Below are 25677 nucleotides of genomic sequence, written 5' to 3'. Positions count from 1 at the left end.
AGTGTGTCGTTTGGACTGATTGCACGAAATGAATACAGATTAAACTAATGTGACAGGAGTTCTCATTGTGGGTGTCCCTAATAGAGCGGCCTTTGTAAGGGTTTTTACTGTTTGCAATTAGATGAAGCCCAAGAGTGCTTGTGCCGCCATCAAGGTGCTGAATCTTTTTTTAAACAATTCCAGTACATAAATCATAAGCGTTAGTTGCGTAACATCATGTAAAAGGCAGTTTATTGCAACACAAAACATTAGTAATAATAATTATAACAACAATAATAATAATCTCAGGTTTGAAGCGTACAAAGAAAGAAACAGGCTGAAATAGGCGGTGTTGCGTCACATCCAATGCAGCGTGTTTTGGTTTTACAGTTGTTGATGTGTGAATTGTGTTGTGATGTCCAAAAGACAAATAAATATGGGAGAGAAAAACAGAGAGCGAGTCAAGGATAATAATGACCACAATTCCTGCTGTACATTCACAGAGACATTGGCGGTTGGTCTGGGTGGGAGGGATGAAGATGAAAGGCAAGGAGGGGCAGGGTGGGCGTAGTCTCTTAGCTGGGGGAGAGCGCAGGGCTGGGCTCGGCACTGATGTTGACCAGACACTCGCTGGACTTGAGGCTGGTCAGCGACTTGGAGCTCGGCAGCGAGGCCAGAGAGCCGCAAAGGCCCAACATGGACGGCGTGTTGTCCTTTCCTGAAACAACACAGCAGCAAGCATGCGCAGTTGTACAAAGCTACCGTTTCAGAAATGTTCAGTGCTACAGACCCCGTTTTGTTGCCGGTTAGGGAATTTTTACTTTGAGTTTTTTTCATGACCAATGTTCTTGGCCTGGGGCCAAATGGAGCAGTGACCCCCAACCCCCCCCCCCCCCACACACACACACACTCCCCAGATCCACGAGATGACGTTAAAAATGTGGTAGTCGGCAATCCACCTCCTAATGTGCTTAACTGCCACCTAGTTTGTTGCCTGGATTTAGCTGCATATCATTTACATGTCATGTGAACTTGTGTTGGGATTGTTAATATGAATGAAGCTAAAGATAATTATAATAAGCAGCATGTCATACTCATACGCTACCTGCCGAGGTCCAGGCAGCGTCTCCATTCTGCCTCTCATCAGTCCTCTGAGAGTCCGAGTTGAGGCTGATCTCGGCGGAAAGTTGCTCAAAACTGTGGAAACTCCTCCTGTAGGAAGCACAAAAATACATTACAATGACTTCAGAGAATATGGTGAAAACAAGCATATTCACAAAGCAATAAAATAACTGATTTGTCAACATCTTGATTTTGTTGTGCGAACAGTCAAAATGCAATTACAAATAGACCATGTAGTCAATTTTGCCATTACAATTTGCCGCATGTATTCCTTGTTGCCCATGTGTGATGTCATGAGAGTTTGCGCTAAATAGCTATTTAGGCTAATATGTTAGCCTAAATAGCTTTTTACCCTTTTTAGGGAGGTGTCAATTACTTGTGGGTTCGCTGTTCACAGTAGGGCTCAGTCGCTATCCCACCATGAATAGCGGGAATTCACTGTATCCCGTGAGATGCTACAATTGTGATCACCTGCGGAAAAGTTTGACTTCGCCCAGGTGGTCTGTGATGGTGGCCCACTGGTTGATGACAGGGATCGAATGGTTTTTCCCCAGTTGGGATGAGTCGCACGGCATGAGGGACGAGCTTAAAGAAAGATAGAAAATAGACATTCAAGAGTGATCTTCTAAACACTTCTCCATCATATCGATACCGTGTGCTCCTCAAAGATGAGGTGCTTAAATGTCGTCAAAAAGTTTTCTGTTAGTGTGTTTTAATGCTTCCAATGGACATTTTTTCAGTAATTTTACTTTTGTTTTCTTTGCTTTGCTTCTGAATGCAGTTACTGTAACTGTTCTGTTTGTGTACGGCACATTTGGTTGCCTTGTGTATGAAAAGTGTTATAGAAATAAACTGCTGTACCTTGCCTTGAACTGCACTTTGAGGTCTTCATTGCAGTATAAAAAAATTAAATAAATAGAACTTTGTCTTCATTTATTTTATAACCCCCCCCCCCACCAAAAAAAAAATAACTTAAAGTTGCTCAACGCAGGAAAACTGAATCGCTACCGCTACACGTGGCCCAAACATGTAACTGCACACTTCCTTCTTTACGTACACAATGTACATATGATGTCACATCGGCAGACAAATCCAGTCTGAAAATTATTGGCCAGAGGCTTGCAAGAGTACACATTGTGAACCGCTAAAGGTGTTAATCTACTAATTAGAAGATGTTTCAATCAGAAACGGAGAAATAAAAAGGCTACTCAGGGATGTGATTTGACCAAAGTGAAATTATCTGAAAATTTAGCCGGGGGTCTGGGGGCCGCTGGCACCCAGCTAGGTACAGGGCAGTGCCCTGGTGGGGGGACAAGGCGCCCCCCCGGAGCTCATGGGTTTTCCGTGTTTTTAAGTACTTTCAATGCACTCACATGACAAAGAAATAGACAAAACAACAGCATAAATTTTCAATGTATATTGAACTATCCCATATAAAATGGCAGTGTTTTAGTCAACTCAAAATCAGTCACATTCAAAAACATTGGACTGTCTTTGCTTTTAAAAACTATCACTGAGAATATCATCATATCTAACTAATGTGATTACTAAGTTAACACATAAATAATGTTGAAGAGTTCAAATTTCATGAACAAATAATTGTATCATGACCAAATGAAAAGTAACTCATATTAGAGCATACCACAAATGTCTTTGTTATAGCAGAAGATGTTATCTGTCGGAGTCATGTGCATACACAATGAACTACAAAAAAAAAAAAAAAAAAAAAAAAAAATCGGATTTTTTTTTTGGGGGGGGGGGATAAAAAAAGCGGAATTCCGCGAATTAGCGGAAAAATCACATCCCTGGCTACTGTAAAGATATTTTAAGGCAAATTCCTAAATACAGCAGCATGCAAACCCTGATATTTTCTGCTGCTGCAAGGCCCTCTTTCTCGTCTCACATTTGCGTTGTGATCATACTGACTGGACCTTAGTCAGTTCTCAAAATCTGCTAATCCAATGGAGTGATTAGAGCATACTCAAACCCAAAGGTAAGTGTCATTTACACATTCATATGCCAATGCAGCTTGTTTCTTTCAAGATGCATTCTGGGGAAAAAAGGTTGTTGTGTGGTTTTCGACAGATTTTTGCTTATTTCAAGTGATGTTTCTGGATGCATCTCAATGATAAATGAAAGGACGGCCTACATCAGGGCTGCCGAACTCTGGCCCTCATGATCTATTTTCCTGCATGTTTTAGATCAGTTCCCGTTTCCCTCCTTCCTCTCAGGTGTGTTGGAATAGGGAAACATATAAAACATGCAGGATAATAGATCTTGAGGACCAGGGTTGGGCAGCAAAGCCCTAAATTGAATGGTAGTGATTAATAACACGAAAACAAATAACTTCAGCAAGGAAAAAAAAAAAAACACTTTCAGAAAAATATCCAAAACAACTTGTGAGCACAGTCAACAACGGGAGTTCCTATATACAGTAATTTTAGTTTTTTCCTTTTTATTACACATTAATGGAAATCCTTTCCTAAATTTCTGACAGGTGTACTTGAGGCAAATTGCACATTTCTCAGTACTGCGATTTCTGTTGCAACTCTCACAGACTCGGCCTGTTGTTTTCCCTTCAGAAAGCCTTCTTATTTCACGGAGGGCCTCCTTCCTCTCTCTGTCCTGTGCGAGTTCCTGCACGTGTCCAATTTTCATTTCATTTCATTTTGATCATGTACCTGCATGCCTTGTACTGTACATGTGCATTTGCAGCAGCAATGTCCAGGATGTTGTAGAAGACAGTTACTGCACGCACTGTGTAAGCACTTCAACATCACATTTCAAATGGTTGTAGTCTGTGTTGACTTGGTTTTCGTGGCAAATTTTTAGGTTCGACTTTGCCATGCAGCGTGCTGAGGAAACACATTTTTCTTCTTTCTAGCGGCATTAAACCTCCCTACGATTTTTTTTTTTATTGCGCCAAGTAGAGTTGTGTTGCGTTATAGAAGCCTGTTCGCCAGATGCATTGATGTGGGAAAAATTGTCCGTAGGGACACAAGTCCTACCTCTGTCCAAAAAGGGTTCCATAAGCCTTGTCACAACATTGTGTGCAAGTCCCAGGCACTGCTGCCATCCAAAATTTCCAAACATATCCAGTTTAGAAGCAGTGTATTGCAGAAAAAGACATCAGACCTTTGTTGGAAATCACTGTCAAAACAGTTATGTGGTGCATGACAGCACACAGTTCGTAACTAAGTGCCCCCAAATGTCTGAAATGGCAGCCAATTTGTCCTGCTGCATGCATTCTAAACGAGTGTCCTTGATATCAACGCGTAAATAGCGCATCAACTCTTCATATTCTTGGGACATTGTGGATATGATTTCAGGAATGCTGAAGCATTTTGACCAGCTGTCGCCGGTTCTGCCACTACTACGCTACTTTGAAGAATAGAACGGCTGTGTATGCCATCAAGGAAGGAAACTTTGCAAACTCTGTCGGTCTTGCGTTGGCTGAACGGCACTGAAGTCCTCAATTTTCCGCTGGACCTAAAGAATGCCATCTTTTGCCGTCGCACAAGGTCCTGCCTAAAGATAACATAAAATAAGATGAAACCTCCATTTACCCAAAAGCGGGGTATTTGTTTTGCATTTGGGAGCATGCAGCATATAAAGAAAACCACAAACAGAAAGACACAAACAGAGACATTGCTAAAATATAACAGACTAAAAAAGGACAATGTGAATAAATACCTTTTCACCAGCGTCCTCTTGCATTTTCTGGGCCTGGAAAGACTTCTGTTCAGTGAGCTGCACTTCTGGGATGAGGAAGTCTTTTCCATTTTGTCTTCATACTCTGCTTGCCTTTCTTGAATTTGGAAGACTTCCTTTTCACACTTTTCACCCATGAAACGTAATGCTGCTACGATGGTGACCACCCTATTGATTGGACCATTTGCTCAAATTTGCGCAGCCTCAGCCAGAAAAGTGTTAGCAAAACAGAAGAAGTTTTAAGTTTCATTGATAAAGACAACACGTATAGATAAAAGCAGTAGTGTTTTGCCTGAAGGAAGACCACATTTCCCATGAGGACCAGTGCATAGCGTCGGGACATCCTGATCTCCCGGACGCCGCAGTTGGAATGTATTACATTTCTGTTTCCAGTGGCTGTGTGAAGGATGAATAGCGACAAGGAAATTAATCTAATTGTGTCTAAACAATATCATACAACGATGTTGAAAATAAAAAGACGTTTAACTTTGGTCATCTGACCTGTTAGCATTTAGAGCCTTGAAATAAATAAAAATATGTTGGATAATTTCACAGTAGACAGATAGACGTGCAGATTCCGCCAGGAAGGCACTGCTTAAATACCAATGCTGCACAATTTTCATGAATATATAATTCAATCTCTCAGGGAAAGTACTACTACTCATTTGTTTCTTCACATTGCATTATTAGGATTAGGAATTTTAGGATACTAGGATTCTCTATGGAGAATTATACATACAGGTAGCTTTTACTGACATCTGTTATTGTCACTGTCATTTTTTAATTACTAATAGGCTTTTTTTTAGTCATTACAAAATGGGAGTGACAAAGAGACAGTATGATACAGGACATACAGGAATTTGTCTTGGCTTTCACGATGAGAATGCATGATGCAATAGATTGTAAATGCAAGTAGACTATAGTCGAAAGAGAAATATTCGCATTTAGTCAACATTTGTTCAAACAATCAACAGTCAGTCTCAGCGAGAGCAAAAACTGTGATGCGCTGTTTGTGGCAGGAGTCATTCCCCTACTGTCCTGCATCACTCAACGTACCGTTTCATGTGAGTCCTGTGCAATGTGCCGCAGCCCGTGAACAAACAACATTGGGACCATTAGTGAATGGCGTAACACAGTATGTCAGTGCTGTGAAAAACTCGGCAAGTGTTGCCAGACAGATGACCAGGGGCTCACACCATCTACCAAAAACACTACAGCTTTCATTTACAGAAACTCACCTGGCCTCTAATACACCAACTTCTTCTGTTTTAGTGCCCTTTTCCAGGATTTGGACACTCTCTTTCACATCTCCACTGAGTCAAAATAGAAAATAGGACATGTTGGAAAATATTAAACACTGCCCAAAATAAAAAAATGTAGGTCCTGGGAAACACAAAGTACCTAACATGGTCCGACTCTTTTTTTAAGCAGGAAACTATAGGCTTGAGCGGTTGGAGGTGTTGCTTGTGAGGATCAGAAGTTACTTGCTTTTTTTGATAGCTGTAGAGAAATAAATAAGGAGAGAACCACAAAATTATACACACTGGAAATAACGGTACTACATCACACAATGTAATAAAATGCATCTTCTATTATACTAAAGAATTATAAGATAGGAATAACAATAATTAGCAATACAACGTCAGGTATAAATAGGTCACAACATGAAAAAATACATATTATGGAACAACACTATGTCAAATAGTCAGACAAAACAACAAAAATACCTTGCTATCATCAGACTGATGAAGATCAGTCAAGTGTACTGGCTACCTTAGATTGGAACCTTCAAAGTTAGGTGCTTGGTACTATTGAAGTGATCTATTAAGGACGTTAACAGCTAACACAAATAAACTTTACATGTAGAATTTTAATCATGCAACACTCTCTGTAATATTTGCTACCATCGGTGCAAGGTAGATTGATAGGGTGGTCAGCAGGGCTATGAAGTCATAACTTGATACTGATTATTTTTTAGCAACGCGGTTTGACTTCTTTTGCAATCACTGTAGTCAACAAAAACACAAGAATCTCGTTTTTCTCTGCAACTATTAAAGTCACAACAGGAGTGTCACAAAAAAAATGCGCATGCGCAAGACCGTCCTACCTGCTCTACTGCTCCTCCTAAGGGAACGCCTATCAAATGTGCGTGCGCGAGTTCATCTTCCCCGAACTAATTATTGAAATTATTAAAAAGTTAAAGTTACCTGTCGAGGAGAAACTTTGCAACTGAGGCATCAGTAGGAAGTCCAATCTGTGCTTTCAACGCACGCCAGCGCTCGAAAGAATCTCCCAAAAACACTCTAGTCTTATTTCTCTCTTCCGAGGCCTTTCTCTTCTTCTCATAAACTTCACGGACAGATTTCCTCTTGCAACTTTCAGCCATTTCCAAAGTACGCGGTAAGATCGGTGGAGCTACAATGAATGGCTGAAACCGAAGCTCACCGGCTACATAAACACTCAAAGTACGCATGCGCAGCTAGGAAAGCGCACTCACGACTGCGTTACTGCAACATTTCTCTAGTTAATGATCCACCGAAAACGCAGCCAAAACACATCCTCGACTGTACCTTTAACAATAATCAGAAACTATCGTCACGTACACAAACTCAACTGACACAAGCATTCAGGACTAATTTCTCCACAGTCTTCATTTATCTATACAGCACATTTGAGTTCGTTGAATGGCTGGTTGATGACAATGTGATCCTGCTAACTATCAAGCTGATGGCTATTTATTGCTAACACGCAAATTTCCGATAATTAACATTAGCATTATTATTTTTAATTTGAGCATCGAAATTTACTTACTAGTCTAGCAGGAACAGAGCCAAGGCAGCGTCGGTAGGAAATCCCTCCTCGTCTTTAAGATCGCGCCACCGAGTGAAAGCCGGGCCAATGTTTATCCTTGACTGTCCTTTTATCCGGCCAGACTCCCTTTTTCTTCTTTTTGTCTCCTCAGACAAAACCCTTCGTTTCTTCGGTTGTTTTGCAGCTTCTGCCATAACAGAAGTAACCGTAAAGTCGACTTCCGTCTTTGTAACGAATGGGTGAACGGGGGAAATGACGTGTGCCGTAAAGCACGTCTGTAGTTTTTTTTTTTTGTGGCAGGGCTTCCTGCGACCCTCCTCTATGTAGGACCAATTCTGCCAACATTTAAAATAAATAAATGACTATATTAAAACATAAAATAAAAACTGATACAAAAAAAACATAATTCAAAAATTAAGTCAAAAAAAGAAAAATTATATATATATATATAAAATTTCAATACAATACAATACAATAATAAAATTAATACATTTGTATAACATTTTTGAATTATATATATATTTTTATATCCGTTTTTAGTCATTTATTTAGTCATTTATCCATCATCCATTTACTACCGCTTATCCGGGGTCGGGTCACGGGGCCAGCAGCTTTAGGAGGGAAACCCAGACTTCCCTCTCCCCAGCCACTTCAACCAGCTCCTCTGGCGGGATCCCAAGGCGCTCCAAGGCCAGCCGAGAGACATAGTTTCTCCAGCGTGTCTTGGGCCGTCCCCGGGGCCTCCTGCCGGTGGGACATGCCCGGAACACCTCTCCAGGGAGGCGTCCAGGAGGCATCCGAACCAGATGCCCAAGCCACCTCAATTGGCTCCTCTCAACGTGGAGGAGTAGCAGCTCGACCCAGAGTCCCTCCCGGATGACCGAGTTTCTCACGCTATTTCTAAGGGAGAGCCCGGACACCCTGCGGAGGAAACTCATTTCGGCCGCTTGCATCCGGGATCTTGTTCTTTCAGTCACGGCCCAAGGTTCGTGACCATAGGTGAGGGTAGAAATGTAGATCGACCACTAAATCGAGACCTTCACCACAACGGACCGATACAGAGTCTGCATCACTGCAGACGCTGCACCGATCCGCCTGTTGATCACCCGCTCCATCCTGCCCTCACTCGTGAACAAGACCCCAAGATACTTGAACTCCTCCACTTGGGTTAGGATCTCATCCCCGACCCAGAGGGCACGCCACCCTTTTCCTACTGAGGACCATGGTCTCGGATTTGGAGGTGCTGATTTTCATCCGAACCGCTTCTTACTCGGCTGCGAACCGCTCCAGTGAGAGTTGGAGATCACGGCTTGATGAAGCCAACAGCACCACATCATCTGCAAAAAGCAGAGATGTAATACTGAGGCCACCAAACCGGAACCGCTAAACGCTTCGGCTGCGCCGATAAATTCTGTCCATAAAAGTTATGAACAGAATCTGTGACACAGGGCAGCCTTGGTGGAGTCCAACCCTCACTGAGAACGAATCCGACTTACTGGTGGCAATGCGCGCACCAAAGACTTACACCGGTCGTACAGGGACCGAACAGCCCGTATCAGGGGGCTCGGTACCCCATACTCCCGAAGCACCCCCCACAGGACTCCTCGAGGGACACGCCTTCTCCAAATCCACAAAACACATGTAGACTGGTTGGGCGAACTCCCATGCACCCTCGAGGACCCTGCCGAAAGTGTAGAGCTCGTCCACTGTTCCATGACCGGGACGAAAACCACACTGCTCCTCCTGAATCCGATGGACCCTCCTCTCCAGCACCCCTGAATAGACCTTACCAGGGAGGCTGATCTCTCTATAGTTGGAGCACACCCTCCGGTCCCCCTTCTTAAAAAGGGGGACCCCCACCCCGGTCTGCCAATCTAGGGGCACTGTCCCCGATGTCCACCTGATGTTGTAGAGGCGTGTCAACCACAACAGCCCCACAACATCCATAGCCTTTAGGAACTCCGGGTGGATCTCATCCCCCCCCGAGGCGTTGCCACCTCAGTGACTTCGACCCCAGTCATTTATTTATTTTTAATTTTGGCAGTTTTGGTCCATACCGCCAGGGGAGGTCCTAAGCGTGTCTTGGGTTGGACTCCGTCGTTGCAAACTGCCTTTCATTTGTCGAGTAAGCGGGTCGGCGAACAAGGAAGTCTCGCAGACTCCTCAAGTTGCACGGTATGTGCTTAGTGCCGGGAAAAGGGATACAGACCCTCTCAGGCCATGACATGCTAAAGGTGACAATATTTAACAAGTTCTAAGTCCATGTTTCATCAGAAGAGTTGTGAAAATATTTTATAAAGGTTGAAAAGTTTCTTAGTGTTGCAAAAACATTCAACTAAAAATGGCAAATATGGCCGTTGAGATTGGAATACAATTTTAAGTGGATTAGTGAAATTCACCACAATATAACTTAATGCAGGATACCTTGTTATTTTACACTACATGGACGGTGGACCATGTAGAATTTTTTTTTGTTATCCAGCCTTATATTGTACTTAAAAGATGTGTTTCTAAATCTTAACCAGCCATATTTGACATTTTGAGATGATTTAGTTTTTACAATTTAATAGACCAAAGTGTTTTACAAAATAAAAGAAGACAAAGTTGTATTTATCTTTTTTGCTGATCCGATCTGAACTGTGACTTTTGTGATCCGGCGCACCACTAGTTACAACCAAACAAAATTCTTCAATCTGAATCTCTGCTAAAATATCATAAAAAATAAATAAAAATAAAATAAATAATAATAATTATTATTATTATATTATAATATATATAATTTTAGAAATGTGTCCTTTTTTTGTGTAATTGCGCGTATCCAAACCTAAAGGCCTTGTTCAGACTGCCAGCCAAAATCCGATTTTTAGCCCATCCAGATTGAAACTAGATGGCTCTTTTGTAGTCTTAACAGTCACAAAGCGCATGAAATCCGATTTTTGCGAGAGGGATTGAAACCACATGCAGGAAGTTGTATCCGATTTGGACAGGATGTGTCTCAGTTTGAACAGCTCCAAACAGACAGATGGATTTGACTGTCCGTGACGTCACTATGCGACGCAAACAGAAATGCCCCAGCGCTGTCAGTATCCCATCGTTTCTACCTACCCGACTGGTTGATCACATGCTACAGCAGTCAGACGCCTAGACGGCTCTGCTGCCCCGTTGGTTACAGTTTACGTTACTTACACAAATGCTGAAGCCGGTCCTGCTACCCCATCAGTTCTTCGCATGCGCAACCGGGACTGGTCGTTTAAAGCAAACAAACAAACAACGCTTTAACACGTTTGCGAGGGGCAGGCAGTGTGAAGTATTAAACAAAAATACGACGTCAAACACTACATGCGCTGGGCAACGCCCTTTCGACTTTGTTGCTACAGCAGCCGGTCAGATGGGTCTGTAATGTGGCCCAGTCTGAACAGGGCCAGATTGGATATGGACACTTACTAAAAACAATCGGATTTGAGGAAGAATCCGATTGGAATCAGATATGCCTGCAGTCTGAACGCAGCCAAAATCAAAGGCAGAGGAGAGGACATTGTCTCACAGCTGAGCCTGCAGCTCCAACACCACGGCCTCCAGCTCCTTCTTCTCACGCTGACTCTGTGAGGTCAGCTCGTCGACTTTGGTCCTCAGACGCTTGTTGTCCGTCTCAACGTTCTTTAGCTGCGACTCGCGAAGGCGTACCAGCTCCTCCAAGTAGCCCTGAATATCACGCCAGGAAGGAAAGTGATTGTTTTTTTGGTTCATAATACCAAACGTGTCAAAGTTGATACTTGAGTGATATTATTTTTCTTGAAAAGCCAGATGTATACAGTAAGCCCATGGGGTATTTGGACCAGGCCCTGCCAAATTGTTTTTGTTTTGTTCAACAAAGGTTTCAGTTTCAAAGAAAATGTTGTCCATTATTTAATGGTCCAGGCTTACATGGTGAACTAAAATGAATATACAGCAACGCTTCACGGTTCAGTATTCACAAATTCACCTGTTTAAGACCACTTTTTTTTTTAACCTACCACCAGCTATTGAATGAAAATGTCATCTATTTGCAGCTGTTAGCGAATTTTTGCACCCTTTCTGTAATGGCCTAAGATGGCACAGAAGCATTGCCCATATGAAAAGTAGTAATTTGTGTCAATGAAGTAGCTTGAAGTGATTGACCCCATTGACCTTTGTATATCAGCCTTTGTATATCTAGCCTGGGATGTCAGCAGACGTTACACAGAGTGTGTGTAGGTAAGGGGTGGTCAAGTTTGGTCCTCGAGAGCCCCTATTTCCCATGTTTCTCATCACTAACACACCTGATTCATGATCAGGATCGTTATCAGGCTTTTGAAAAGCTTGCTGATTAGCTGATCATTAGATTCAGCTGTGCTGCAGGAGGGAAACATGGAAAACAGGCTGGATAGCACCCCGAGCAAACCATCTGTAAATCAATGATTTTTCAGGGTAATGTAAAATTAGTTAGAAATGATATTAAATCAGAAAATCCCAAGAACGACTTAAGAAGTCCATTAGAATCAAAACATTCCATGCCATAGTCGAGTTATGTCATTTGATAAAAAAATGTCTTTGGGAGGGGCTGATAGACTGTCGGCCTGATGCATTGACTGACCCTTTAAAGGCCTAAATACACCAATCCGACGTCAGGAGTGTATAAATTACTGTTGTGAAGTCGGATCGAGTTGGAATACGTCGGGGGGCGTTTCCAGCAAATTCGACATGTTGAATCGGTGTCTGGGGCATTTGATAAACAGTACTCAACTCAACTTTATGTTTTTTTAGGACAGCACACGTGAATATTAAAGTCCCCCATAAAGAGGATATGTTCATATTTCAGCATGACTTGTGTTATGATAGTTAGCAGAAGTATACAGTATGTGTATCATAAATGAAAAAAGTACAACAACAATCTTGGGAATATGACAAGGACGACTCGTCGTCCCATGACGAGCCACTAACGGCCGTCAGAGCCAACCTGGTGAGCTGGTGTCCCTCCAGTACTTGTATTACACTAAATAGATTGTTGTTATGAAATCAAAAGTAATTCTTAAATGTTGAATAAACCATTGTTTATATGTTAGAGAAGTCACAAAAGAAAAAAATATTAGCATCTAAGTCACTGTTTTGCTTGTTATGTTAATGTTTTACACAAAAAGCTATTTTTCTCTGGACTTTTGGCAAAACGGCGGAATTTCTTAAAATGTACCTATGTTCTACTGCCAGGGATGGACTAACCATCTGGCATACTGGGCAGATGCCCGGTGGGCCGGCCTCTTTTGGCGTCGATGCAGTGCTTTTTAATTATTATTCTCCTACATTTTACCCTAAGAGACTGGCCCACAATTAAGAGGGACTAGTCCGGTAATCCAGTTGGAATATAGATCACAAACTAAAACATCATCAATAAACATCAGTGGCAGAACTACTGTACATGTTAGGCAGGAGTCAGGCTGGGCCGATGGGCCTAAGTCAAAATGCCAGGGCCGATTTTTTTTTTGTGCCAGTCCAGCCCACTACTGCTGATAGATTATTAGAGAATCGAACTTCATTTGCTAGATTATTCTGTGGGTTTTGAAAAATCTGTAAAAATGCTCTAAAATCACTGGCAGTGTAAATGGCTGGCTTTGAATGAGTTGTAATGATTGGAGATTGTGGTATATTTATACATTGTTTAAAAGGAAATTCTAAACATTTTGATGCAGGGATCAATTATACATTCCATAGCTGGGCTTGGACCACCAAGAAAGTCTTTCTGTATCACGTTGTTTTTTTTTTTTACCTTCTGGGCGTATACGATCTTAAATCTCTGCTCCATCTTGCGGCACTTGTTGCTCCAGCTCTCCTCATCGGTGACCAGCGGGATGTAAGGATGCTCTGGGACGCTCTCCTCACTGTTGCTGCTGTCTACGCTGCGCCTGTCCTCGTCGTCACTCAGGCAGTCATAGCTGCGGCGGATCAGTTAGTGTGTTAGTGACGCATGCTAATGGTAAGTTAATGACAAAAAGGCTTAATTACCTCTGAGTGAACTTCAAGTAGGGAGTGTAGTCAATCACTGCTGGGGACTTGCCGTCCAACGTTTCCCCCTTCAGGCAGAAACTACACGGACAAAATTACATTTTTAGACATGTTTCATTTTCTCTGTCAATGTGTCCTCTATCAAGGAAATTCTATTGGTTAGGTAGTGACCAAATGTGAAAAAGTATTTGATCCACCACTTTAGTTGGATCTGGTTGGTTACTACCCTACTTTCAAGCACACTGAGATGACTAATTGAAATTCCTGAGCTATGGTAGCCAATAAGTAAAGGGGGAAAAAAACAGGGCAACGACTCGGCAAAAGGTGTGGCCCTCAGTAACATTAAACTTTGATGTCAAGAAGGGGGACGCAAAATATCCTGTGGGCCACAAATGACCCCCGGGCCGCAAGTTTGAAACCCATGTTTGGTAGTTTGTACCTAATTTTGTCGCTAAAACTCACCTGAAGTCAATGGCGCTCAGTCCAATGAGCATGCCAGTCAGCACCGTAGCCTCCTCCCTCAGCATGATGGCGCCATCATCGTAGAACCTCCTGTCAACACAAAAAAACATGTCACAATCAATGAAGAAACAAAATGGTGGCTGGAGCTAGTGATTACATTGACAGTTTAAACAATAATGAAAATGCTAGCAGTCCAGTTGGCAGCCATGTTTTTCCTTTACGTTTTGAGGTTGGAATCAGGGGAGTTCCATTTTCACAGGCTCCTAAGCACAGCAGTAGCCTATCTTGTTGTTCTGGTGTTCCTCAGGGCAGATGATTTGGTGAGTAACTGCCCCACCCAACACAAGTGGACTGTTGCAATGAAAGTAAATGAATCAACTTGATCCCAATGTAAGTACACTGCCATGACCAAAAGTGAAAATAAATTATTCAATCTGGACCTGTATCTGGATCTGTTTAGCCACTAACGTGCTAAGGACTAGTGAACTGTAACAACTGAACGTAAATAGAAAGTCTTGGATCTGCAATGAATAAATGCGAAAATAAATTCCTTGAAGCAGACGTACGTATATTTAGGCCATATTTGGGGGTGCTTCAGATCCACCTCGACCCCTCCCCTGCTTATAAGCAGACGAGCGGAGCGAGGGAAACAACTGTTAATATTAATGTCTCTGTGCTGCTATTTGCTAGCGTGTGTGGCGTGCGTGCGTGGTGTGTGTGTCTGCACAGAAAAAAAAGTAGTCTCATGGAGTAGGTCATGGACACAAGATTGTTTTTCAGCAAACAAAACCTCCATTTTGAAGTATTTGTTGTAAAGACAAGATGTAAAAAGGCGCAAACAGTGCTAAAGTCAATTTGTTTTGTTCATATGTTTTATATGTCTGCACTTCACCCATTCACAGGCTTGTAAATGCATTATTATTATTTTGTAGATTCAAGCACATTTCTTTTTTTGATGTGTATGTAATGTATGTTTTATAACAGTACAGACAAGTATAGTCAAAAAACAATCATTCTGTATTAAGTTAATATCTGTAAACATATTTTATATGTTGTGCGTTTCATTTAAAAGAAAATTTCAAAAACAAGTCCAAGGTCCATTTTTGTTAATTCTCACTGTAAACTGTGGGTAGCTGGTTTGCTCCAGAAACATGCATACTGTCAATGCGTATGTTGAGGAGCTGTTGTATCAAAAAGAGTACCCTTCTCAAGAAATTAGGGTTGGGATATGTTTGTATTTTAAGTCCTTTACTCCTTTGCATAAATTTTATTAGATTCAGTTTACTTACTGACTTCCCATGCAATTTTTGGAGCGGGAAGTAACCCTAAACCACGACAAGCTACCTATCACCTACCGACTAATAATCAGAAGATGTTCCAGTCATAAATGGTTAAATAAAAAGGCTATTGTAAAGATATTTACGGGTTAATTGTTACAAAGAGCAGCTTTAAGATCCGATTTCCCAGCCTCCAGGAACACAATGTGATACTTACCTGGTCGTTCTGGTGTCCTTCAAGGCAGTGGACACGTATTCAGATAGGCGTTTCTCCATTAGCGCCACTCGAATCCATGCTCGGCCCTGAAAAAAAAAAAAATGTCAGAGACAGAACCACATGCACACGTACTGAGGAATCCTTGCCTTGGCTCGAGACGTGCTGATGTTCTCGATGTTCTCGATGCTGGCGATGCAGTTGTTGTGCACCTTACCGCAAGCCAGCCGGATGTACTCCCAGAAGCTGCGCTGTCCATCTGAGCTGAACCAGCTGGCCGAGCCTGATTAGCAGCGATGACAAAAGTACACAATGTACTATTGTAAAAGTAGACATACCTGCACTATTAAACTGAAAAAAATGGAGACTCTGAAATCCACTGAAGTATAAAAGTAAAAATGGTATTTACTGTGAATTATATACCTGTTTTGAAGCAGCCACGATAAAACACTTCTCTGCAAACAATTCTAGGCAATTTCCTTCTTTTATTAACTTACATAGTGTTCGCAACGAGGAAAGAGCAGTCACGTTATGTTGCATTTAGTTTTTTCCAGGTTACACGGTTGAATTGTCCTTTTTAGGCAGGTACAAGACAAATCACAATCACCACTCATAAGTCTTGTAGCCAGCAACATCAAACAATTTAAATAATACGGCCACGAATGGGGACGATCTTGCTTCTTGGGTTCTGTTGACATCATCGTTAATTAGTTCACATTGATTCCTCAATATCGCTGCTGTTTTTTGATGGATTTTGTTTATCTGTTTTTACGTCATGTCGTCATCCACAGAGGCTGAAAACAGTATGCATATTTTGACAAAGTATTGCGTATAAAGTAAAAAGTCATCAGAAAATAAATACATACAGATAACTGATAAATCTACTGACGTACAGCGACAACACATTTATACTGTCAAATGAAATGTTTAGTGTTTCATTACTTTCCACCAGCACTAGTTGGACTAAGTGGTACTACAGGAGCAGGAACATCAAAACTTGCTCACTATCTTTCTCTGGGGATGTTTTTCATTACCTTTAAAGCGGTGGCTGAGAATGTGCTCCAAGATGGCAGCAAAGTTGACAAACTCTTCGGCTGAGTCATCGATGGGCTCAGCCGTGTACTTCTCCAGGAGAGTCTTGACCGAGAACCTAAACATAAACAGAAGAGTCTTCTTTAGCTGGGTACTGTACCCAGTGGACAAATGTGCTACTGTACATTGCTATGAGGCCGTGATGGTGGCGGCGGCTTTTTTGTTGGGGTGGAGGTGGGGGGGTGCGCACCATCTTATCCCTGAGGTCACCCCAATTGTCTTGTGTGCCACACAAAGCACCCCTTCAGCGATATCATGACAACAATACAATTAACCCTCTGTCCTTGCAGCCTTTGTGCACAGACTGAGCTTCCAGGTCCTTTTGTGCCCCGCTTATAAAAAAAAAAAAAGAAAAGAAAAAAAAGATCAAATTCTTCCCTCCCCCTGATCGGAGCTATTTAGGGCTGCTGCAGATTTAGTTTAGCTCTGGATCAGAAGGGTATCAAAAAAGGGCGACGGCCATGCACCGCGCATGCTAGGAGTCGCCAGCTACTCGCTTCCGGGGCGATGGGCAACACCAGCATCACCGAGGGTAAGACCGCCCTGGCCGTGGGAAGCACCTCCATCGCCAGGGGGAAAACTACTGTCGCCATGGGGAACTCCTCCATCTTCCGTGGCATAACCACCACTTCCATGGGAGATTCCACCATCCAGAGGCAGAAGACCACCGTGGCTCTTGGTCGGGCCAGCTTCAGTCGAGGGACCACCACCACCTCCATTCGCAAAGCGCTTATGCCCAAGCGCAGGAACACCTAGATGGAGCAGACCCTGGGAGCCAGCGCTGCAGATAAGAAGTCCAAAATAGACTCTGAGAACGAGTGGAAGACCAGCTATTCATCCAGCAGGACCTCCTTCAGCAAAGGCAAAGTATCCCTGCTGAGCAACAAGTACGCCATCTCCTGGGGCCAATTCTCCATCTCCTGGAACAGAAGCACGCTAACACTGGGAAAGAGCGGACTAGCAGTGGGCAAGACCTCGGTCACGCGAGGTGAGACCACCAGCTCCATCACCACGCTGACCTTCACCCACGGGACCAAGTGTGCATCTGTGGTCAGGACCACCCTCAGAAGGGGCGACAAGACTCACAGCCATGTCTACTGGAATTACCGGCCGTGAATCAAGTATGTAACAAAGAAAAACACAGAGATGTCTGTCTGAATCCGGTATGTACTCACCCCCCAAAAAACAGAAAAAAAACATGGACATGTTGCTCTGGTCTGTTTCAATCAGGTCAGTTATGGTGCTTGGTTTGAGGGTGTAGCAAGGTATGATGGTGTATCAGCAAGTTGACAGAATCGGGTTTAATCAATGAGATGTTTAACTGTGGATGAGGGATGTGTGAAAAGACAGGAGTGCACTTTAATCAACAACCCTTTAAAGTTATATGTTTATAGTTGGCTTGACTGTTTTATTTTAAGTTTTGACCCACCACACTATTTCTAACGTGTTTTAACGCTGCTTGTCTTGGCTTTGTGTCTGTAATGACTTGCAAATGGATAATAAAATCCATTTCAATGAACTGCATGGAAAGACATTTCGAGGTGTTTTTGAGTTATTTCAAACATTTATCCTTGGAACAATGGTGCAGAACAAAGTGATGTCACCGCAAGATTGTACACCAACCCCGACACCCCACCACTCTCAACAATGTTCCCGGTGTCATCAAGTCCACAGGACAATTGCACAACTGTCCTGGGTCGCACCCCCAGCCCCTCACCCTCACGATAGGCAGTCTCCAACCTACGGGCTGCCTCTGTCCATTCACAGCGACTCCCGGGTGGTATGCGGCCTTCCCGAGCCCACGTCCAGCAACTCAACGAAGGCTTTATGTCGGTCGAGGGTCTCTCGGCATTCTGGTGGGCTCACGATCGTCGCTGGCGTTACTGCTGCGTTTGAGGGCTTGCAGAGCGGGCGTTCAAGCTGCATGAGCGTGCCATGCTCACCGTGGAGTAAGACCCAACCGCAGCCGACAATTCTGGGTCCAGGCGACGAGGAGCTCGGCCTCAATGGGCAACACCAGCTTCACAGAGGGCAAGACTGCCCTGACACTGGGCAACACCAGCATCAAGCGCGGCAAGAGCAAGCTGGCCCTGGGCAACTCGTCCATCTCTCGAGGAAAGAACACCACCTCATTGGGCTCCTCCACCATTACCAGTGGCAAGACCAAGATCTCCTTAGGTGGTGCCTCCTTCAGCCGGGGCACCACCACCACCTCGTTTCGGAAAGTCTTGTTCCCCAAACGCAAGACGCTCTAGGCAGGGAGGGGGAAAATGCCACGAACATCTGCAACGGGCCTTCTACAACCAGAAACGAAAACTGGATTAAATTAAATTTTGGTGCCTTGACTGTTTTCTGGACCACATCGGATAAATCAAACAGGTCAGTGGTGTCTTATTTCTACTGAAAGAAAGTGGTTTAGAGAGCTATGCATGGTTCCTGTCAGTATCCAGATTAAACCAAAAAAGGTGGCTTGGACCCCAGTGTTTCCCAACCTTTATCTATATATAGAGAGGATATATAAATATAGACTGGTGTGGCACAGCACCCTGTTTGGAAATCACTGGTTTGAGAGGTAAGCATGAATTCTACCAGAACCAAGAAAGTTAGATTAGTGAGCTGGTTCCTGTCAATATCCAGAACCAAGAAAAGTAATTTATAGAGCTAAGCATGGCTACTGTGAGTATCAAGGAACCAAGAACTCTGCAGGATGACAGGCATTATGGCTCAGACGGTATGTTCTGTAAAACCGTGTAAAACCCCATCCAAGAGGCATCACTGGTGGTCCTTGGACCTAGTTTAGGAAGGACTTCTGTACTAATCAGAACATGTACGTTTTTTCAGTATGGCAAGTGGGCGGGTGGCCAACTATTACAAATGACCTTGTTGACCAGATTTGGCCTTCCTCAGAGTCCAAAGGGGACCTGCTGGTGTAGACTAGCAGCATGCTCTTGGTACCATTCGACACAGAAAAACAACAGCTTGTCTTTCTGAAAAGCTTCTTTTGTGTTCACCCCCTCAACATACACAACCCACTCTCACTCTGCTTTGAGCAGAGCCCGGCCCACTCACGGCTCGCTTTAAATGCCCTCTTGTTCTCCCGTCGCACCCTTCTACTGTACAATTGAACCTCTGAGGTAGAACACAATCTGTTCTGGAACCCTGGTAGAGCTTTTCTTGTTGAGACCGTTTATTCTTTTGGTGGCGAAAATGACAAAGAGAAATCCTTTTATGCTTTCTTAACGGAGCTCTTGTGAGGTACTTCAGACCTTTTTTCCATTGCTTGACAGCAACTGAGCTTGACATAGGGGTGCAACGGTAAAAATCATAGTTTGGGACGTTGGTATCTTGGTTTTAATGTCAGCATTTGATACATATTGAGGACAATATGTTAAACAGGAACAGATTCGACTCCATATATATTTTCTATACCGCTCATCCTCACTATGGTCGCAGGTGGGCTGGAGTCTTTCCCAAATGACTTCGGTGAAAGACCGAGTATACTCTGGACAGGTTGCCAGCCAATCACAGGGCATGTATAGACAAAGAAGCATTGACACGCACGTTCACACCTATTGACAATTTGGAATGAGCATAGCATTCATGCTTTTAGGATGTGGGAGGAAGCTCGAGTACCCCGAGTAAAACCCATGTGAGCACGGAGAGAAGATGCTCATTTCAAACTGCAGAGTGCCGACATTTGGACACAGAACTTAAGAATTGTGGGGCAGACATGCTGCACACAATAATGACATCTGAATTGAAAGATAAACCACTGCTAAAACCTGATCTTCTTCTCCAGACTCCCTAGAACAGAGGTGGGCAATCTCGGTCCTCGAGGGCCGTAGTCCTGCAGGTTTTGGAGGTTTCTCACTTCCAACGCAAGCTGATTCCAATCAACAGGCTCATTATCAGGCTTATGCAGAGCTTGCTGATGAGCTGATCATATATCAGCTGTGTTGGAGAAAGGCAACCTGCAAAACCTGCAGGACTCTGGCCCTCGATGCCCACCTCTGCCCTAGAACAAACTCCCTTCATCTGCTCTTTCTCTCTCTGTCTACTTCTTCTTCTTCTCTATTTTTCAGTCACATTTGCAGCAGACGATGATGAAGCAGGGCCCACCCGTCAGGTGGACGGTCTGAGGAGACGTCCAAGAGAATTAATGGCTGATGAATAATTCAAGAACTTTGGGTCAAAGCCAAAATCGAAAGTGTAACTCCGGTCGGGTGTGTCTCCCATCCCCTTTCCCCCATATTATAGAGTGTCTTGGCAAGTGTTAGGCTGTTGGTGGACGTGCGGAAAGAACAAACAGGCGAGGTGGTCAGGAGGAATGTTGGAAATTGGTTGGATCAAGGAGAATGAAGAACCTGTAGAAGCCTCTAGTGTCTTTAAATTATACACTATAGAAAGGGGGGAAATCAGGCCACGACTATTCCAGACATGCACATTCCAAAGTGTGAGGGATGGAGGAGAATGAAATACTATAAGAAGCTTCTAGTGTCTTTAAATAAGACACTATAGAGAGGGGAGAAATCGGGCCACAACTATTTCAGAGAAGTTCCACAGAAAATTCATTCGATTACCTCTTAAAGTCAGAGCAGAAGATTTGGACAAGTTAAGAGTCGTAGAGCATGATTGTTCCATTTCTAAATTACCACAAAATTGCCACCACGTCTTTCACCTTCAATACTCAGAATGGCGCTTAGAAACAGCTGTTAAAACAATCAAGACCATATTGTGAATCCCTAGCACCAACTATAGCAAACTTCCAACTATTTGAGTCACGATTCAAAAATTTGATATCAGCGATCGCTATATTTTTTGTACTCTTTCTGTAACACCATAAGGGTTGGCTAGTAGCACAGTAGTAATTAGTATTTTTTCAGGTTGTGAATAAAACTTCAAAACCAATAAGATAATATTTATTTTGAATGGCAATTTGGGTGGACTTTGATTTGTGGTTCACTGTATTCAAGATTTCAGTCACCTCCAAAACCCAGGGAGGCACAAATCTCACAGCTGTTAGAAAGCAATGAAGAAAAACCATGGTGCGAATTCCTGTTATTTTTCAGAAATTGTGTTGTGATAAGATTGTATTTTATGAAAGAAAAAATTATTTCACAGTCTGATGGCCACATTTTTCTCTCCACCATCCCCCCTTTGGTCTCACTGCTGTCGTTTGTTTCCTAGGTTCACCAAGTCCCTCGCCGCCGGCACCAACAGCGTAAACAAAGCGTCCAAAACGTCTTGTAACTTATAAGTTGCAGAAACAGCCCCCTGACCTGTTGCTAAACACCAACAGCAGCAGAGCCCAGTGACAGTGGACATCAATTCTTCCCCTGTCCTCCCTCACAAGTCTTCCACACGCAGTACTTTCTGGTTTTCCCAAGATGTCATCACACGATGTCTTTATTGTGGCTTTTGATGCCCCCAATAACTACTTCACAGTTCACACTTTGAGGTTTTGGTATGTTTTCCCCTCAATTCCATACAAACGGGTCCTATAGTAAACAATTTTTTTTAGAGCTACACCAAGATACCAACAACGCTAATTTCATTGAGGATGTTCATAGAACAAAACATTCAAAATGATAAGGATTTGGTTTAAGGTTAGGGGATTCAGTTAAGGGTGAAGAGATTAAGGTTAGAGTTAGGGCTAGGTTAAGAGACGGGTTTACGGTATAATATATAAGGTTGGGATTATGAGATTTGGTTTGAGTTTTGGGGTTCCAGGGCTAGTGGGTTATGGTCTGTTATGGATCTTTGTCTAACATCTGTAGCTAACAATCAACATGGTCGACAAAAATATAATCTTCTTGGGGGAGGTAAACCCAAACTCAACTGGCACAAAATATGTATTCCAAACCAAAAACAAATACTCACGAAATTGGTGGTTACAGCAAAATTAAAGTCTCTTAGTAGCCAACAAAAGAAAAGAAAACTGATTTTCGGCTTTTCCATGAAAATGCTCCTATTGTGTATTATAACACAATGTCATTACACTTGTAATCTGGCAAGCACCACAGTTTGGGAATCCCCGGTCCATTAACCTAATCACTAACATCCACTTAGGAGCAGCAAGTGGGCCACGTCACTACTCAGACCAGCTGACGTGCCGCCCTCCCGCCGTTGCCCAACCCGTGCCAACTACTTGAATCGCCTCCATGACCGACATGTGCGAGGAGGCAGCGGGACTCATGACTGCCGCTCATTAGACAGTGGAAAGAGAAAAAGAGTATCAACAATACTGATGGAAATGTGCATGTGCTTGCTTTATTGGTGTGTCTCGTCCTTGTGCTCTGTTCTCATTAGTGTTTTGATATTTAAAAAAAAAAAAGTGCTTTAACGGATCTTAGAACAGTCTCACGTCTTTTTCGTGAGTTTGCTAATCTCCAAAAAGAGGTTAATTTTCTTTTTTTGCCTTTTTCTGTGACTGTGTGCTTCATTGTTTGTGGCGCTAAAAAAAAGCAGGAAGGTTTGATTACTGGAATAAAAACTCTTGATGATGTGTCTATTTTTGACTTTGTGTCTGTTATTCTTGTGAAGACAAGTCAGACATTTAATTTTAACACTACTTATGACACTGGATTGCAAGGTCAAATATTATTCAAATGGAAGTATAGAACGGAGTGGGCAAAACTGATGATTGATTAATTATAGATTACTATAAAATAGTTTTATAAGTATTATTTTAAAGTGATATTGTTGGGTAATATTTAAAATTGCATTTTCCGATTTTATATTTTTGGACATTTAACATTCCTTTGCTATTTAATAAATAAATAAATTGTAGGGGTGCACCGATCACAATTTTCTGGCCGATCCCCAATCTTTTAAAAAGTCTGACCTGCAGATCCCGATTTTTGTCGATACAGATTTTTTTTTAATTACAAGCAACATATACCTTCAGTGTTCCAATCTTGTTTCATTGGAAAACATTGAACAATATCGGTGAAATAATACAAATGCGTTGTTTTAACTGCACATGAAGTAGTTCTCTCAAATAAAAATGAAAATCCTATTAGTCATCTGCGCAGAACAGGACAGTGGCTGACTTTTTCAGACCTCTGAGGAGGGAGATGAGATTGGTGGAAAAGATGAGTTTATTTTTAAGGGATCGGCCGATCACCGATCTTCCAAAATTAAGGAAATCGGGGCAGATAAATCGGCAGGCCGATCGATCGGTGCACACCTAATAAATTGGACATTTACTCAACTTATCTCTATACTCACCAATAGATTAAAACTTTCTTACTCACACTCAAGTAATTATTTGGAGGAGTATTTTATTTATTTTTTTACATTAACTTCAGTCTTTGTTTTTTTAAGTAACAGCACTCTTAAGTACAAATCTTGGCTACTCTACGCTCTGATCACGCTCTGCACCCACTTGGCCAATCAGCTCCCAGTATGGCATTGGTTTCTCCCACTTGTTTTCAGATGTCCACATTCTACTGCCAGTCCTCCCGGAGGTCGCCAAATATCTGACGTCATGGCTGCAAAGCAGGCCTTGTAAAATAAGCCGAGTGGAGGAGAAGCTGCGTTTGCAACGGTCGTATGACGTGATGCGTGCACAACACACAGCCATGACCTCTCATAATCATGATGGCCATGATTATGTTATATAGGACACACCAAAAAGGGAAAGATGGAGGGGGAGGAGACTTTGCACGCCCTTGTCCCATATAAGCAGTTCACGTCACTATGATGGAGGAGCTGTATTTCCTTTACATGTTAAAATATTGTTTATTAATAGCCTAATATATAGGCATGATTCAGCAGGTGTGATTAAAGGAAAAGTGGTAATTGGATATATTTGGGAATAATTAAAACAAAGGTATGAACTTGAGGAACATTCGGCTAATTGATATAATTTAATGTAAAAAAAAAAAAAACATTTATATAATTTAAAATATAAGCATGATTCAGAAGGTGATATTAAAGGAAATGGGGCGGCATTTCGAGGTTAAAGCCACTAGACGTTTAGTACTTGTCAATTATTTTTAACATTAAACTAAATGTGGTCTTTATTACGCAGTGCATGAACATTAATGGGGAGAAATTATGATCCTGGATGCATGTCGTGATATACCTGCACACAGTGATGAGGTTCTTTCTTTCCACACCGACGCTCCGGGCGGACGCCTTCTTCGACGTCAGCCCCATAGCCATTGCTGTGTGCATGCAGCCGGGCTCCATTCGTCCATCCAGCAGCGGCGGCGCCGGGAGCTGTCCGCACCCGCCAACAGCCCCCGCCTTCCCTCCACCGGGCCCTGTGTTCGACGTGCAGCCGCTGTCCTGTGCGGAAAGTCGGCCGATGCTGCGGCGTGCGGATGCTGCTGCTGAGTCTGGAGGTCGAAACCATAAAGTGCACAATATTTAAATACAATAGTTCCGGTTGTGTGCTTCAGAATAAAATTAAAGAACTCACATAAAGTGTTATTTTCTCTGCAGTTAAGGTGTCATACAATATATATCTTCAGGTTTATGTTGTGCTATATTTCAACTCATAGCTTGAGGCAAACATATTATGTTGTTGCGAAGGTTGGAGGTCGAAAATCTTAATTAATAGCACAAGGTGAAATATCCCTGGTTCTGGTTGTGTGCTTCAAAATAAAACCGAACCCTGACAAGAGTACAGTAGTGCAATTCTAGTTGTACTTCATTTTCGTTTTACCTCATTCGTAGGTAAACAAAGTCTAAATTATATTAATGTTGTTTCGTTTAGCCTAGTGAATCGACTTTTTACCGCCAACAGTTGAGAACGGATGGATGGATGAAAGGATCAATGACAATTTCGGTCCTAAGATAACTTGCTATGGCTGGTTGTTCACTGTGCAGTACTATATTTCTGGTTTCACGCCACGCGAAAAGATGCCTTCACTACCGTTGTGTAAAACTTTTAGCTTATTATTATTATAAATACAAATCGTGGCAAAATTTGGGTAATTTATTTTGTTTACGCCTTGTGATCATGTTTTCATTGGCAGTGACAAT

At 42.6% G+C, this 25677-nt stretch overlaps 1 protein-coding gene and 2 long non-coding RNA genes across 9 annotated transcripts; 2 read left to right on the top strand and 1 right to left on the bottom strand.

Moving 5' to 3' along the window:
• Positions 1–204: 204 nt before the first annotated feature.
• Positions 205–25646, bottom strand: rundc3aa (RUN domain containing 3Aa). Of its 6 annotated transcripts, XR_013291333.1 has the most exons (15): positions 25112–25646; positions 24773–25028; positions 16626–16741; positions 15741–15874; positions 15595–15680; positions 14101–14190; positions 13639–13719; positions 13403–13568; positions 11168–11325; positions 6214–6312; positions 6051–6125; positions 5869–5883; positions 5105–5208; positions 4795–4980; positions 3532–4629 (listed from the first exon to the last, which is right to left on the bottom strand). XR_013291333.1 is itself a non-coding variant. In XM_077559266.1 (14 exons), the coding sequence occupies exons 2-14, from the start codon at positions 24877–24879 to the stop codon at positions 555–557; spliced, it is 1476 nt and encodes a 491-aa protein (XP_077415392.1). In that variant the 5' UTR covers positions 24880–25028; positions 25112–25635; the 3' UTR covers positions 205–554. The 6 variants fall into 6 exon arrangements, 2 of the variants coding, with proteins under 2 accessions (XP_077415392.1, XP_077415393.1); XM_077559266.1 differs by lacking the exons at positions 3532–4629; positions 4795–4980; positions 5105–5208; positions 5869–5883 and adding exons at positions 205–697; positions 1085–1191; positions 1573–1686 and having other exon boundaries at positions 25112–25635; XR_013291331.1 differs by having other exon boundaries at positions 4795–5208; positions 25112–25645.
• Positions 17103–23194, top strand: LOC144044696 (uncharacterized). Its single transcript, XR_013291337.1, has 2 exons — positions 17103–17804; positions 21871–23194. It is a non-coding gene; the product is annotated as an uncharacterized LOC144044696 (long non-coding RNA).
• On the top strand, positions 17813–23194 carry LOC144044695 (uncharacterized). Of its 2 annotated transcripts, none has more exons than XR_013291335.1 (2): positions 17813–19062; positions 21871–23194. It is a non-coding gene; the product is annotated as an uncharacterized LOC144044695 (long non-coding RNA). The 2 variants fall into 2 exon arrangements; XR_013291336.1 differs by lacking the exon at positions 21871–23194 and adding an exon at positions 20766–21864.
• Positions 25647–25677: the final 31 nt, after the last annotated feature.

The sequence above is a fragment of the Vanacampus margaritifer genome, chromosome 2 (genome assembly GCF_051991255.1).
Source record: "Vanacampus margaritifer isolate UIUO_Vmar chromosome 2, RoL_Vmar_1.0, whole genome shotgun sequence".
Lineage (NCBI taxonomy): Eukaryota > Metazoa > Chordata > Actinopteri > Syngnathiformes > Syngnathidae > Vanacampus > Vanacampus margaritifer.
This window is presented reverse-complemented; position numbering and strand designations above follow the sequence as displayed.

Coding starts and splice junctions, on each gene's coding strand:
- rundc3aa (XM_077559266.1), bottom strand. CDS start 24,879: ATGGAGCCCGGCTGCATGCACACAGCAATGGCTATGGGGCTGACGTCG. Junction 6,313..11,167: donor TTGGAGCTGCAGGCTCAGCT/GTGAGACAATGT, acceptor ATTTCTCTACAG/CTATCAAAAAAAGCAAGTAA. Junction 1,192..1,572: donor GAAGTCAAACTTTTCCGCAG/GTGATCACAATT, acceptor TGCTTCCTACAG/GAGGAGTTTCCACAGTTTTG.